The 16,246-nt window shown below is 37.7% G+C and overlaps 1 protein-coding gene across 1 annotated transcript in view; it reads left to right on the top strand.

Moving 5' to 3' along the window:
* The first annotated feature begins 2,702 nt into the window (after positions 1-2,702).
* LOC102844227 overlaps positions 2,703-16,246 on the top strand; it is a 53,014-nt gene continuing 39,470 nt past the window's right edge. The window contains exons 1-3 of the mRNA XM_006891834.1: positions 2,703-2,726; positions 12,996-13,060; positions 13,163-13,315. Coding sequence (XP_006891896.1) covers positions 2,703-2,726; positions 12,996-13,060; positions 13,163-13,315 — 242 coding nt within the window. The remainder of the gene's footprint in view (positions 2,727-12,995; positions 13,061-13,162; positions 13,316-16,246) is intronic.

The raw sequence follows: 16,246 nt of genomic DNA on the forward strand, positions 1-16,246 counted from the left end.
AGGGTAGAGAGAATAGTGCAACAATGAATGAATGGAAACCCAAAATCTCTGTAAATGTTTATGAAAATTAATAAAATATAGGGAAAAAAAAGAAAGTCTTTTAATCATATTTCTCTGCAAAATAAATGCATGTATATATCATTTTTATTTTTCTGTGGCCTTTAGGTGCTGTAATTTCTTCATAATTAGACTGGCATTAAGATTATTAGCACAAAGTTGACAAAAAATAATAAGTTTTAAAAAGAATGCTTGTACTTTAAAAAAAAATAAACCTTATTTAAACATAGCAAGTATGATTACTTGGGAAATGCTTCTATAAATTTGATGGGTAAGGTTTTCTCCCCAGTTAGTTGATGTATTTACAGATGAATATTATTTATTACTAGAATAAGAGCATTCTTAGGGGAAGAATTAATGGTTAGGAAGCTCTGGTGGTCTAATGGTAAGGACTTGCTTTGCCAACCCAAAGGCAAGCAGCTGGAATCCATCCGCTTATCTGCTGCTCTGGGAGAAAGATAGGCAATCTCCTCCCATGTGATATATTGTCTCTGAAAACTTACTAGAGGGTCAGCTATAAGTTGTTTATGAATCAATTGTACATACCAACAATAAAAAAGTGAGTAAGAAGCTGTGTTGCAAACTCAAAGGTTTGTGGTTCAAACCCACCAGTTATTCCATAGGAGGAAAATGGGCAATCTCCTCCAGTGCTATTTACAGTCACTGAAAACCTTCTGCAGGGTTAGCTGTGAATTTGTTCTAACTTGATGGTAATAAACACAGAGAGAGAATAAGATAGACTTCAGCATCAAGTTTACTCATATTTTTTGCTTTATATGAAACATATACTAAGAAAACTTTAAGTAGATGGAAAGAAGGTGTTTCGTTTCATCAGTGCCACTCAAATTTTTGAACTCTGAATTATAAGTCAAAATCATGTAGTGATTTACCATCCAAGTTTATTTTTAATAAATGCATCTTAATAAACTGACAATTTGAGTAGATCTTTCTTCAATCTTGTTGAAAGCAAAATCTGGAAACCACCTGACCTGTCAAAGAACTATAATAAAATAATTGGCAGTCAGGAGTCACTCTCTGTAACCTCAACATCAACCTTTTGAATAGTCATTAATGTAATGTTCAACAGTTTTACCCATCTTCAAAGCAAGTGTATGAAGCAAGATATTAAATGGTTGAAATGTATTTTCTTAACAAGTGAGGAAAGAGTAATTATGAAAGGAGAAAAGAGAATCAAAGGGTATTCTCAAACAAATTCATCTTAGTGAAGAATTTTTATGAAAACTGAGGCTCCTGGGTAAGAGCGCCCAAAAACTATCTTTGATTCAGACTCTTAAAGTCTTGTGAAAGTTCAGTCCTCCAAGTCTGAAGGAAAAGGTGCTAAGTATCTAGACACATTGACAGAAGGCATTACTTGCAAAAAACCTCAATAACAACAATAAGAATGTTTAAAAATTTAAAAAAAAAACCCTACAATCTCCAGTTAGTTTGCTGAGAGCCAGGGGAATCTCATCTGTGCTGTTAGTATAACTGTGATCCATGGGATTTTCAATAATTGGTTATTTAGAAGTAGGTTGCCAGGCTTTTTTTCTGAGGTACCACAAGGTAGACTTAAACCTTCAACCTTTCTGTTTCCATCCAAGTGCATTAACCAAGGGCACTAACCAAGAGCACCTAAAGAGAAATTCAAGAGTTCCAGTATCTATGCTTCTCATAAGACATGGCTCTTCTCACAAGATGCAGCTTTTCAGGGACATTACCATCACTCTGCTGCAAGATGGCAAGACCTATGCAGTGTGGCTGGCTCAGCAGAGTCTTTCAGACACTGCTTCCACAGTGTCTGCTAAAGGCTGTGACCCAACCTGGATGCACTCCCGCCCTGACCAGGGACAGAAGCACTGCTTGCTAGGTTGACGGGCTGCAGTTTCACCTCCCAGCTACCACCCCCAATGTGCAATGCCAGGAGCACCAATATCACAGGTAATTTGCGGGAAACACTGCCATCTAGCTACACTATGCAAGACCCCTTAAGTTCAAGCAGAATGGGCCAGAACAACTTAGTATAGTAGAGAAGCCATTTCCAGAAGGGAATAACAGGCTTCCTAGTTTGCCACTCAGATACTTTGCGGGAAACACTGTTGGCTAACTACACTTCATGGGATCCCTTAAGCTCAAGCAGACTCAGGCTGAGAAAGGAGCACATATACACAGGTCCTTCACAAAATATTGCCATACTGTGGGCCACTATATAGTTACAACAACCCAACATATACTAAGAAAAGACTCACATAATGTTAAGAAAGCAGCAGTCAGCCTCAGCCATCATGGAAAACAACAACAACAACAACAAACCCTTCTCCTAAAAAAAAGAAGGCCTAAATGAATACCCCAGATAGAAAGAACCAGAAGAAATATGTTGATGCAGAATTACTTGAACAGCTACAGAAGAAGATGCTAGAGATGGAAGGAGCAATGGAAGCTATTAAGAGAGCAAATACCCCAAAGACAACAATCCAGAAGAAAAATATCGGTGAGGAACAACTTCAACAGCCATGGAAGAAAATGCGAAAGATGGAAGAAAATATTGATAGTATAGATAAAGAAGTCCAAGAACTTTAAAAAAATCATCACACAACATAGTGAGTACAGAAAAGCATGAAAATGCAATTCAGAACATTGAGACCGAAATGGCACAAGTGTCCAACATGCAGGTAGGACAAAACAAAACAACAAAGCTAAAGACACAGAACAGAGTATCAGTGAGTTGAAAGACAAGAGCTTCCCTGGAAACATACTAGAATAAAAGTCAGATGAGATGTAAAGAAAATGAAGAAAACATTAGAATCATGTGAGATGAGATCAATAGGAACAATATATTTATGATTGGAATTCTACAACATGAGAGTGACAGGAAAATCACTGAGAAAATTGTGGGGTAAGTACTAGAAGAAAACTTCCCAAGCATTTTGAAGAATGGGGAAATCCACATTCATGAAACACAGTGAACACTAAATAGTCTAGACCCAAAAAAGAAAAACATCAAGACATAGTCAAATTCTCCAAATTAAGAAATAAGAATAAAATTCTAACAGCAGCACAAGAAAAACAAAGAGTCACCTACAAAGGGAAATAAATAGATCAAGTTCTGATTTCTTAGCAGAAACTATGAGAGGAAGAAGACAATGGGGTGGCATATAAAGAAATTTGAAAGAAAACAATTGCCAGCCAAGGATCCTATACCTAACAAAGCTCTCCATCAAATATGAAAGAGAACTTAGATCCTCTACAGAAAACAAGGAACTTAGGGAGTTAGTGAAAACAAGACCAAAACTACAAAAAAATTTAAGTGAAGTCCTTCATATGGAAACATCAAAGCAAAGTGGATGGACCACAGTAACCAGAAACAACAGAAAAAGAAACACAACAAAATGGCAACAGTAAAACCTGGCCTGACAATAATCACACTAAATGCGAATGGTCTAAATGTGCCAATTAAGAGAAAAAGTAGCAGATGGATTTAAAAAAAGCCCATCAATATGCTGCATACAAGAGACACATCCAAAAAAAGAAGAGAAAATCAGACTCAAAATTAAAGGCTAGAAAAAAATATACCATGCAAATAGCAACCTCAAAAAGCAGGAGAGGCAATACTAATCTCTGATAAAATTGACTTCAGAATGAAAATTACTTATCAAAGGCAAAATAGATCAAGAAGACATAACTTTGGTCAACATTTATGCACTAAATTATAGACCTATAAAACACATAAGACAACAGTTTACAGAATTGAAGAAAGAAATAGGCAACACCACAATAGTGGCAGGAGACTTCACACACCACTCTCACCAAAATATAAGTCAACCGAAAAGAAACTCAACAAAGATGCAGAAGATCTATACTACATAATAAATCAGCGTGACTTTGTGGATGCATTCAAGGTACTGCATCCAACTAAAACTCAATTCACCTTCTTCTCAAGTGTACATGATACATTCTCCAGAATCGACCATATATTAGGACACAAAGCAAACTGCAACAAATTAAAAAACAATGAAATAATACAAAATATCTTCTCAGACCACAATGCTATAAAACTATAGATTAACCACAGGAAGACAAAGCATACAATACCACCCATGTGAAAACTGAATAGCTCTTTGCTAAAACATGATTGGGTTATAAAAGAAATAAAGAATTAAATAAAAAACTTCCTTGAAACATAAGAAAAGACAACACACCAAAACCTCAGGGATACAGCTAAGGCAATCCTAAACGGGCAGTTCATAGTCATAGACACACATGTTAAAATGGAAGAAAGAAGGAAAATCAATGGTGTAACTCAACACCTTCATCAAATAGAAGAGGTACAACAATCTAAACTACAACCTCTAGAAGAAAAGAAATTACAAGGACAAGAGCTGAAATCAATGAAAAAGAAAACAGAAAAATAATTGAAAACATCAATAAGACCAGGAGTTTATTTTCAAAAAGGTAAATAAAAATTGACAAACCATTGTCAAACTTAACAAAAAAAAAACAAAAAGAGAGGAGACTCAGATAACTAAATTAACAAATGATAGAGTTGAAATCATAACAGATCCAGAGGAAATTAAATCTATAATATTAGAATACTATGAAAAGCTATACTCTGATAAAAAATGGACGAATTCCTTGAAACTCATGCCCTACCCAGACTCATGCCTTTGAATAGACTCATCACAAAAGAAGAAATTGAACAGGTCATAAGAAGACTACCCCATAAGAAAAGTCCTGGACCAGATGGCTTCACAGATTAAGTCTACCAAACATTTAGAGAAGACATATCACCAATTCTACTTATTTAAAACTATAGAAAAAGAAGGAACACTCCCAGAGACATTCTATGAAGCAAGCATAACCCTAATATCAAAATCAGGCAAAGACATTACCAAGAGAGAAAACTACAGACCAATATCTCTCATCAATATGGATGCAAAAATCCTTAACAAAATCTTAGCCAACAGAATCCAAAAGCACATAAAAAAATAATTCATCATGACCACATAGGATTCATAACAGGTATGCAAGGATGGTTCAACATAAGAAGAACAATCAAGATAATTCACCATATTAACAAACCAAATAACAAGAACCATATGATATTAGCAATTGATGTAGAAAAGGCATTTGACAAAGTCCAACACCCTTTTCTGTTAAAGACAGTAAGCAAAATTGGAATAGAAGGGGATTTCCTTAACATAGTGAAAAGTACATATGCAAACCCAAGAGGCAATATCATTCTCAATGGAGAAAGACTAAAAGCATTTTCCATGCAAACAGGAACCAGACAAAGATGCCTACTGTCAAAATTTCTATTCAATATTGTTCTGGAGGTGCTTGGTAGGACAATACAACAAGTAAAGAAAATAAAAGGCATCCAAATGGGCAAATAGATGGTTAAACTATCACTATATGCAGATGATATGATAGTGTACTCAGAAAACACCAAAGACTCAAAAAAACAAACAAATAAACAAAAACCAAACAATAAACTGATAGAGCTAGTAGACAAATTTAGTAGAGCAGCAGAATATAAGATAAATATCTGAAAATCAGTGGGATTCCTGCACAGTAACAAAAAATCTCAGAGATGGAATCTATAAAGCAATACCATTTACAATAGCCAACAACAAATTGAGATACTTGGGAGTGAACCTAACTAGATATAGAAAAGACCTCTACAAAGAAAGCTACAGAACTCTTCTTGAGACACAATAAAAGATCTAAAGAAATGGGAAAATGCACCCCATCCATGGATAGGAAGACTCAATATTGTGAAAATGACGATCCTACCAAAAGCGATCTACATGTTCAGTGCAATTAATTTTTAAGAAGATTGAAAGGGCAATTGTTAAGTTTATTTGGAAAGAGACTGAAAAACAAAAATGAAGTGGGAGGCATTGTACTCCTTGACCTCAAAACCCACTACACAGTGGTAGTAACCAAAATAGCATGGTATTGGTACAATGAAAGGCACATAGACCAATGGACTAGAATTGAGAACCCAGAAATAGATCCAGCTATCTATGATCAAGGACTGCAGTCTTAAATATGGATTGAAGTTTAACATCAAGAAAACAAAAATTCTCACCACTGGACGGGGCAGCATCATGACAGACAATGAAGAGATTGACATTGTTAACAGCTTCAGTTTGCTTGGCTCTACAATCAACACTCTTGTACCAGCACCCAGGAAATCAAAGGACGAATTGCATTGGGAAAGTCTGCTGTTGGAGACCTCTCCAAAATATTGAAAAGCAATGATGTCAGTCTGGAGACTAAGGTGTGCCTGATTCAAGCCATGGTCTTTGCAATTACTTGCTTTGTGTCAGAAAACTGGACATTGACTAAGGATGATAGAAGGAGAATTGATGCCTCTAAGCTGTGGTTCTGGAGAAGAGTACTGAATATACAATGGAAGGCTAGGAGAACAAACAGGTTCATCCGAGAGAGAGTGAAACCAAGCTGCTCCTTGGAAGCAAGGATTATGAAACTTCATCTGACATACTTGGGACATTCTGCAAAGAGGGACCAGTCCTTGGAGAGGGACATCATGCTTGGGACAGCACAAGAGAGGAAGATCCTCAATGAGATGGATTGATTCAGTGACTGGGGTAATGTGGGTAGGTGTGTCAGAGACAATAAGATTGGCACAGGATAGAGCAGGATATAGGGCTGTTGTACATAGGGTCACTATGAGTCACAAGCAATTCGATGGCACATAACAACAACATCAACGGTCAACTGATAATTGACAAGGAAATAAAACCTATCAAGTGGGAAATGACAACCTCTTCAACAAATGGTGCTGGCAAAACTGGACTGCTAACTGCAGAAAACTGAAACAGGATTCACATCTCACACCATACACAAAAGTCAACTCAAGGTGGATCAGAGACCTGGAAGTAAATATCCAAACTATAAAGCTCATCAGAGACAAACTGGAATCAAGGTTAGATGGCCTAGTCTATGGTATAAAGAAACTGCCAAATAAAGCCATAAATGCACAATTTGGAGAGGGTAAAATTGATGAATAGGACCTTCTAAAGATCAAATCCCTGTGCACATCACTTTTTCCAACAGAGTGAAAAGAAAACTTACTGACTCGGGGGGAGGGGGGGGAATTGGCAATACCATCTCAGACAAGGGTCTCATAAAGTTTAAAGAATCCTACAGGGCCACCACAAGAATAAGATTGATAACAAAATTATTAAATGGGCAAAAGACATAGAAAGAAGTTTTACAGAGGAAGATATTTAGATGGCCAACAGACAGAAGAAATGCTCAAAATCACTGGCAATAAGAGAGCTGAAAAGAAAAATCACAATGAAATACCATCTCACTCCAATAGCAGTGACAAAGTTTAACAGAAAAGCAAGTAATAAATGTTGGAGAGGACATAGAGAGAAAAGAACTCTTTGACATTGTTGGTGGGATTGTAAAATGGTACAAACAATCTGGAAGGCAGTCTGGTGTTTTCTCAGAAAGCTGAACATTGAAATTCCATATGACCTGGCTATCCCACTACTTGAAATAACCCAGAAAGAATAAAAACTGAGGCACAAATTGAGACTTGTACACCAATGTTCATAGCAGTGCTATTCACCATCACAAGAACATGGAAACAGCCCAGGTGTCCAACCACAATGGAATTTATTTAGGAACTATGGTACACTCATGCAATGAATTCACACACAGCACACAGGAGCCATGATTTTGTAAATGACTACATAACTTGGGAGGGACTAGAGAGCATTATGCTGTGAACCAACTCAGTCCCACAAGGACAAATATTGTATAAGACCATTATTGTAGAACAAGTATGAGGATCCAGTGGGTGTGAAGGGGATGAAAAGGAGGAGTAGAGGGCTGAAGATTGGGGGGTGGAGGGAGACTGTTAATCATACGGTTGTACAATTTGATGGGTGAAGGGAGAGGGAATGAGGAAATGAGAAAGATCTGGCGTGAAAAACAATATATATAACTTTGTAAATAAACCAGTATAAAATAAAAATTTAAAATAAAAAAAGAGTTCCAGTATCTGTTTTATCTGTCTTAATCTTCTCAACTACCTTGATTCACAACAATATACAGTAAGCCTAGCTTTGGATTGCTATTACATTGCCAATGAGTCAATTCAGACTCAAAGTAATTCTCCATCAGTTTTTGAGCCTATATCAAACTTTAAACCTTTGGGTCAACAAGGTACTGTGTAATGCACAGGATTTTGTTGGGAATGCAATAGGGGTATTAAGGCGTAAGACAATAGGTCCTAAGAAACAGCACGATGTAATGTAAGTGATTTTTTTAAGAGCCTTTAAGTTTTGCTATTAGTACATTTCCAGCATCTTTCTCTTTATTTCAGTTAGTGGGATTCTTATAATCCCCATAAGGGTTGAATTGACTCTGGGTCAGAAAGAACCATAAAGTCCTCATATCCCTTCCCCCACAGGAATTTTTTAATTTTGTCTCTACAGCCAAAGTTGAGGGAGGTGATAAGAAAGTCTCTGGATTTTTGCTTTAATATGAAAATAATTACATCTACTCTTGGAGACCTGGCTTAATTAGAGTAATCTGATTTTCCACTGGTAAAACTAACATTAAAATGTATTTCTCTTGAGTTCTCTAATTATAGAGCAATCATGCTTTCTTAACAGATACAAAAATCAAATGCTATAATGTTGGATGAGGTCACTGTGAATAGCTTGTTATAAGACCTATTTTGAGGTACCACATGAATCTCAGTGAATATTATGCAGTGACAAAAAACCAACAGACACAATTTTATTTCAAGGGGGAAATATCCTATGAATTGCTACTATAATTTATCTAAACAGTGATAAGAGGTTCTACAAGTTCTTTTATAAGAACTGTTTCCTGACCAAACACCTCCTGTTCTTTCACTCCTACGCGCTTCAATTTTAGCACTTTCCTGGTTTCTATCTCTCTTGGTCACCACCTGTCATCATTTCTTTCCCTGGTAGCCTGAACTCTATGATACTCCTCGCTCCTTGAACTTTTGCTTTTCCATGCTGCCAAGAATCAACCCAGAATCAAAATAACCATCTGTTCTTCCTAACTATTACTTCTGGTTTGCCAAGTAGTGCTGGAGAAAAGTATAATTGCTGAGTCATTCCATGGCCAATTCTGCAATTACCAAACTCACCTTGACCCTTAGCATACTTGGCAAACCCTTTACTCTTCCCTAGTTGGCTCATTTCCCCACCACTCACAGTGCTAATCCAAATCTCCTACCGCACCTCCTAAATCAAGAGATAACTTTCAGCTTCAGGAACATTAGTGTTCAACTCGCTTCCCTCTTCTTCTAACATAGCTGCACTTCTCGCCCGTCTTCCTCTGAGGATGATACGTGCATCTAGTGTCTCCTTTCAATGTCATTTCTCAACTTTAAGTCTTTCACTAAAAGTCTATGTACATTATAACAAGGTAAACATTCTCTTTGGAAGTTTGGAAGTGCTGTGAGTTGAAGAAATGGGCATTGGAATTTAAGAAATAAAAGGTGCTGATTGGCTATAGAAAAGAGGCCATCAGAATAGCAAATGCTCTTCCACTTTCAATTATTCTCAAGCAAGGGCAGAAAGGAAGGTTAGTTGGGATGCTGCCTGTCCATTAAATGTTTTAAAATTCTAATATGGTTCTCCCAACCAAATGTCACAACATGAAATTTAAGGAGGCTATGCATTAGTGATTGATGTCATTTTTGTCCTCTATTTTTTTTTCCTACTACTTTATTTGACCTCTATTATTTGCTATCACCAGGTACACCTACAGTCTAAAAAGCGACTGATATACAGATTAAAGAACATCTGCCCACTCAATTCCTTCTTTAAACTATGAAGAGTTTGCTCACTCTCATACTATCCAAACTATTCATGAGAAACCTTACAGTAGCCAGTATAAATTATAAGACTTCACTTGATGTTCTAACTTAATATCATCTTATACTAAATATTACACTAAACTTAAAAGTAAGATACATAAGCTTTAGAAAAGTGCTTTGAGATACCACTTAAAGAGAAGTCTTGATGTAGAGGATGTTTTGGAAAGATATGTGTACTATCTAACCAAGGGAAGATCCAGTTTTGCAGGCCCTGCCATATATATAATTTGGGAGGATCTTCTTTCTAAAATAATTTTTTTAATTATGTTGTTGTTGTTGTTATGTGCCGTCGAGTCGTTTGCGACTCATAGCGAGCCTATGCACAACAGCCCTAAACCCTGCTCTGTCCTGCGCCAACCGCACCGTCTCTGACACACCCATCCCGATTACCCCAGTCACCGAATCAATCCATCTCATAGAGGGTCTTCCCCTCCTGCGCTGTCCCTCCACCCTCCCAAGCATGATGTCCCTCTCCAAGGACCCGTCCCTCCTGGCAACATGTCCAAAGTATGTCAGACGAAGCCCCAGAATCCTTGCCTCCAAGGAGTAGCTTGGCTTAATCCTCTCCAAGATGAATCTGTTTGTTTTCCTGGCAGTCCATGGTACATTCAGTACTCTTCTCCAGCACCACAGCTCAAAGGCATCAACTCTCCTTCTGTCCTCTCTAATCATTGTCCAACTCTCTGATGCATAACAAGCGATTGCAAAGACCATGGCCTGTATCAGGTGCACCTTAATCTCCAGAGAGACATTATAGATAAAAAAATTGGGCAAAAAGTGTTTGAAAGATGACTATGTAAATGAAGGGATCACATAGTTCCATTCTTTTTAAAATATCTGACTGGCTTAAGGCAATAAACAATTCTTAATCAAGCCAGAACCAACCAACCAAAACCATGTATTCCTAATGTGTGCCAGAAGAATTATTGATACTTTTAAGCTATGGCATTGGAAAATATTAAATACCCCATGTGCTGCAAAAGATCAAATAGATATGTTGTGGAGAAGGTGCAGCCAAGAACTTCTTAGAAGCAAAGGTGATAAAGCTTCACTTTACATACTTTGAGCTCATTGCTATGAGAGGCTATTCCTTGGAAGAGGGACTTCATGCTTGGAAAGGTGAGTGAAAGAAAAAGATCCTCAGCTACATGTGTTGACATACTAACTGCAACAATGGACTCGAATAGGCTGGAGATTGTGAGCACTGCACAGGACAGAAGAGGCAGGGTTCAGATCTGTTGTTTATAGGGTTGCTATGGGTCATACTCAACTTGATGGCACCTAACAGCAACTACAACGTGTGCCAGGTACTTTACATAATGCTCACAACAGGTCTACAGCACCAATGCTATAATTCTTATTTTATATTGTGAGGGTGGCACAGGATAGGACAGAGTTTGTGCCTGTTGTTCGTGTGGTCAGTATGAGTCATGCTCAATTAAAAACAACCACCACAACATATTATAAAAGTGGGAACTGAATTATTAAATATCTTGCTTAGTCAGGCTGTTGGTAGGTAGTAAAGATGATGTTCAAACCAACACCTGATAAATGAAATATTGTGTTATTTCTATAACTGTACTATGCCTTTAAGGTTTCCCAGAAGATAAAGATTTGTTACTAGAAATACTGGGGTATGTTCATTTAATACTTGAAGTTGACGTGACTTAATCTGAAATGACACATTTGATATTCACTATCAGTTGTGGTTGTTGTTAGATGCCATCAAGTATGATTCATAGCAACCCTATGAACAAAAGATCTGAGCCTTGTTCTATCTTGTACCATCCTCACACTTCCTGACATACAACAATCCATTGAAGCAGTCACAGTGTCAGTCCACCTGGTTGAGGGCCTTCCTCTCCTTCTCCAACCCTCCACCCTTCCCAGCATCATGTCCTTCAAGGAATAACACCTCCTAGTAACATGTCCAAAGTAAGTAAGGTGAAGCCTCATCATTCTTGCCTCCAAAGAGCACTCTGGATGCACCTTCTCCGATATATTTGTTCATTCTTGTGGCCATCCATAGAATGTTCAGCACTCTTCTCCAACACCATAGATCAAAGGCATCATTTATTTTTCTGTCATCATTATTCATTGTACAGCTGTCAGATGCAAAGAAAGTGACTGGAAAGACTATGGCCTGCACCATATTATCAGTATTAACCTGAAACTGTGTTTAAAGGACATGAAGAAACAAATGTATAAACTATGCTGGGTAATCTTCTACTCATTATGTGAAAGAGATGAAGAAAGAAAATCATAGGGTCCAGGAAACATAAGGCTGAATGAGAAAGGTCACTGAAGGCAGAACTAGAATCTGGAGATGATAATTCCAGGAAATAGTCTTCCTATCCAAGCATATATTGACAGTGTGGATCATTCAGAATAATAGTCTTTCACTACATCTTCATTATTCTTCTGCCTTGTCACTAATACATACAAATTTTAAAGAGAATTTATATAAATTGACTCATATATTACTATTATTTTCATATCCTATATTTGACAGTTTGGCTTCCCCTCTTATTTTTAAATGTCTCTTAAAGGTACCCCTCCGTCTCCTAAGAACCCAAGAAGGTAAGTGCTGTGTCTTTACCTTTTCCTCTTAGGATCTAACACTGTGCCATATAGATAACGGCACTTCCTGGAGATGTGTTGCCATGGAATATGGAACTGATGAGTTATTCTTTACAGGTCACAACACAGTATATATTCTATACAGTAGCTGTAATCCCCCCTCCCCCATTCAATCAAAGACTTCTGAATAAAAGTGTTTAACATTTGGCTAAAGCTGAGGCAAGAATTCATTAATAGTTAGTAGCACTTTCGGTCAAAAACTACAAATGACCAATGATGTTGTAGTTACTTGAAAGTCCTGTTGATCTTGCAGTCTTAGGACCATTGTGACATCAAGCTATAGCTTAAATCTGTCCAATGTACCAGGGGTTTCAAGAACAGCAGCAGAAAAATGATGACTTAACTTGATGGAAAAAGAAGATGCAGATATTTTAAAAAGTCCTCTTTATTCTTAAAATAGATATTCTCCTTCAAGACGATGAATGGTGCAAACTCTTCAGATTCACACCTGTCCTCAAAAACTTTGTGAGTCAGTGATGGGAGTTGACAAATGGTAACACTCAGAAGGGAGAGAGGGTCTTTATTAACCCAGGCTAAGGATAGCATTAATGGTGTTTCTTCCCACAGACATTCTAAAGTAGAAGACAACTACTTAAGGGAACTGAATGAGGACTTAAAGTTAAGGAAGCAGGAACTGCTAGAGATGCTTAAACCCTTAAAAGATAAAAATAACCCCTTATGCCAGAAGTTAATATGTAACTTGGAAGAAAAACAAAGAAGGTAAGAAATTTTCTTGAGGTAAAAAAGTTGGAGAACCTATCTCCACAAGATTAGTAATGATTACTACATTTCTTTTTTAAAAAAAGATACTTGGAAATTCAGTAGTAGATAAAAATTTTATTACCAAAAAATTAAGTAAGCACAAGAAAGAATTTCTTTTCTCTTAGTAAAACAAAATGTAATTCAGAGCCCGTCTCCTATGAGATGAGTTACTTAAGTTACGCCTCTTAAGGATGTCTACATAGGAAAAAGAGGGACTTTAATCTTCAGTCCATCATAGTCAAACTGACGGCATCCTTATTCATGTCTGCAGAATCTATTAAGAAAAGATGATTCTTCTCTCTGCATGCCAACTGACATAGCAACCTTTACAGAGTCTAGAAACTCTGCAGATTAGGGTCTCACCTTCCCAAATATACTATTGTTGTTAGGCCATCAAGTTGAATATGACCCACAGTGACCCAATAAACAGTAGTCTGTACTCTGCCCTGTCCTGTGCCATCTTCATCATCTCTGATGTACTTGAGCCCATTGTTAGTCACTGTATCAATCCATCTCTGAGGTTCTTTCTCTAACCCTCCTCCAATCCAAACACGATGTCTTTTTCCAAAACCAACCTTTTCTAACAACATGCCCAAAGGATGTGGGTCCATTTCACCATCCTCACATTTAAAGAAAAGCCTGGTTACATTTTCTCCAAGACATATGTGTTTATTCTTTAGACATTCCATAGAATATTCAGTACTCTTCTCCAACATCACAACTCAAAGGCAATGATTCTTATTTTACTATCCTCATTCATTGCCCAACTTTCATATGCATGGCAAGTAATTGAAAATACCGTGGCTTGAATTAGGTGCACTTTAGTCTTTAAACAAACAGCCTTGCTCCTTAGAACTTTGGAGAGGTCCCTGACAGAAGATTTTCTCGATGTTTTATTTCTTTACTGCTGGTATCAAGGATGTTAATTGTGGATCCAAATAAGATGAAATTGTTGACAATTTCAACCCTGTCTCCATATATCATAAAGTTGCCTATTGGCTCAGTGGTGAGTATTTTTGTTTTCTTGATGATAAGATGTGACCCATATTGAAAGCTGTACTCTTTGCTCTGCCACAGGCACTTTAGGTCCTCTTCATTTTTAGCAACTGAATAATGCAAATTGTTGATGAGTCTTCCACTTATCCTGACACCACATTCTTCTTCATAATGTCTAGCTTCCCGAATGATTTGCTGTTGTGGCCTAGGGAGTAAAAAGTTCTGCTGCCAGTTCAAAGGCAGGTAGTAGCTCTAGTCCACCAGTTGAACTGAAGGAAGAAAGATGGACAGTCATTTACAGCCTCTGAAAAGCCTCTGGAAGTTAAGCTACAAGTCAGTTCTGACTCAATGGCAATGTTGTTGTTGGTGTTTTATACTGTCAAGTCAGAACTGACCCATAGTTGACCCTCCCGTAGATTTTCAATGCCAATGAGTTTAAAATATACTTCTTGTTGTTGTTTGTGCTGTCAAGTGGCCTGTGACTCATAGAGACCCTGTGTACAACAGCTCTGAAGCCTAACCTGTCCTGAGCCACGAACCCCCATTGCCCTAGTTACTGTATCAATCCATCTCATTGAGGGTCTTTCTCTCCCGTGCCTTTCCTCCAACCTTCAGTGAATGATATCCCCCTCCAAGGATTGGTCCTTCCTGGCCACATACCTAAAGTATATGAGATGGAGTGTAAACTCCTAGCCTCCAAGGAAAAACTTGGTTTCACCCTCTCCAAGACATATCTGTTTTCTTGGTGGTCCATGGTATGTTCAAGATTCTAGACAAACAAAATCTTGACTCTTTACTAAGACATTAACTACTAGTTCTGTATCCTTAGTAGTTTCAGGGAATCTCCTTTCAATGAATCTACCTCTCTGTTCTACCCTCATAAGCATCTCAATGAACTTAAAACTTTGAAGAGCAAAAAACAAGCTGAAGGTGGTAATTAAACATCAGCTGATTCTAACCCAGTAACTTAGACTTCTTCAAGGTAAGAGAGTGGTCTTTACCAGCTCTTTACCTGGCTCGCTACTTGGAACTGAGAAGAAGAAGGCACAAGAAGCAAAAACAAATTCATTTTTAAAAAGTGTTTTCTCTCATAGTTAAAGACTTGGATTGTTGTTAGGTGTTGTTGAGTACAACTCAGTGGCACTATGAACAACAGACCTGAACCCTGTCCTATGCTGTGCCATCTTCACTTCACAGTTTCTGACACCCTCAACCCCATTGTTGCAGTCACTATGTCAATTCACTTGGTTGAGTGTCTTCCTCTCCTCCATCTTCCCTCTATCTTCCCAAGCTTGATGTCCTTCACCAAGGAATAACCTCTACTAGCAACATGCCCAAAGTATGTGAGATGAAGCTTCTCCATCCTTGACTCCAAAAAGCACTCTGGCTGCACTTTCTCCAAGACATATCTGTTTCTTTTAGCTGTCCATGGAATATTCAACACTCTTCTCCAACACCACAATTCAAAAGCATCAATTCTTCCATTATCCTTATTCATTATCCAGCTCTCATATACATAACAAGTACCTGAAAAGCCCATGGCCTGAATCAGGCACATGTAAGTCCTCAAACTGATATCACTGCTTCTTAACAATTTGGAGAGGCCCCTGACTACAGACTTTCCCAGTGTAATACATTTCCTGAGTGCTAGTCCCAAGTGTACTGATTGTCATCTACTTCATCGTACTTGAATTCATAATCTCAATCTTTTCTCCATCTATAAGGATGTTGCCTATTGGTTCAGTAATTAGGACCACATGGGTACTGATCCAAATTTTGTTGGAAACTTCTTAATCACTTTGATCCTCTGTGACAACCATAAGGGTATAGGCGGCCTCTCCAGAAAACTCTCTGTATAGAAAAGCAAGTGAGATAAAGGCAGGTTGGTAAGAG

Source organism: Elephantulus edwardii, unplaced genomic scaffold (assembly GCF_000299155.1).
Source record: "Elephantulus edwardii isolate Elephantulus edwardi_28Jun2011 unplaced genomic scaffold, EleEdw1.0 scaffold00104, whole genome shotgun sequence".
In the NCBI taxonomy this organism is placed as follows: domain Eukaryota; kingdom Metazoa; phylum Chordata; class Mammalia; order Macroscelidea; family Macroscelididae; genus Elephantulus; species Elephantulus edwardii.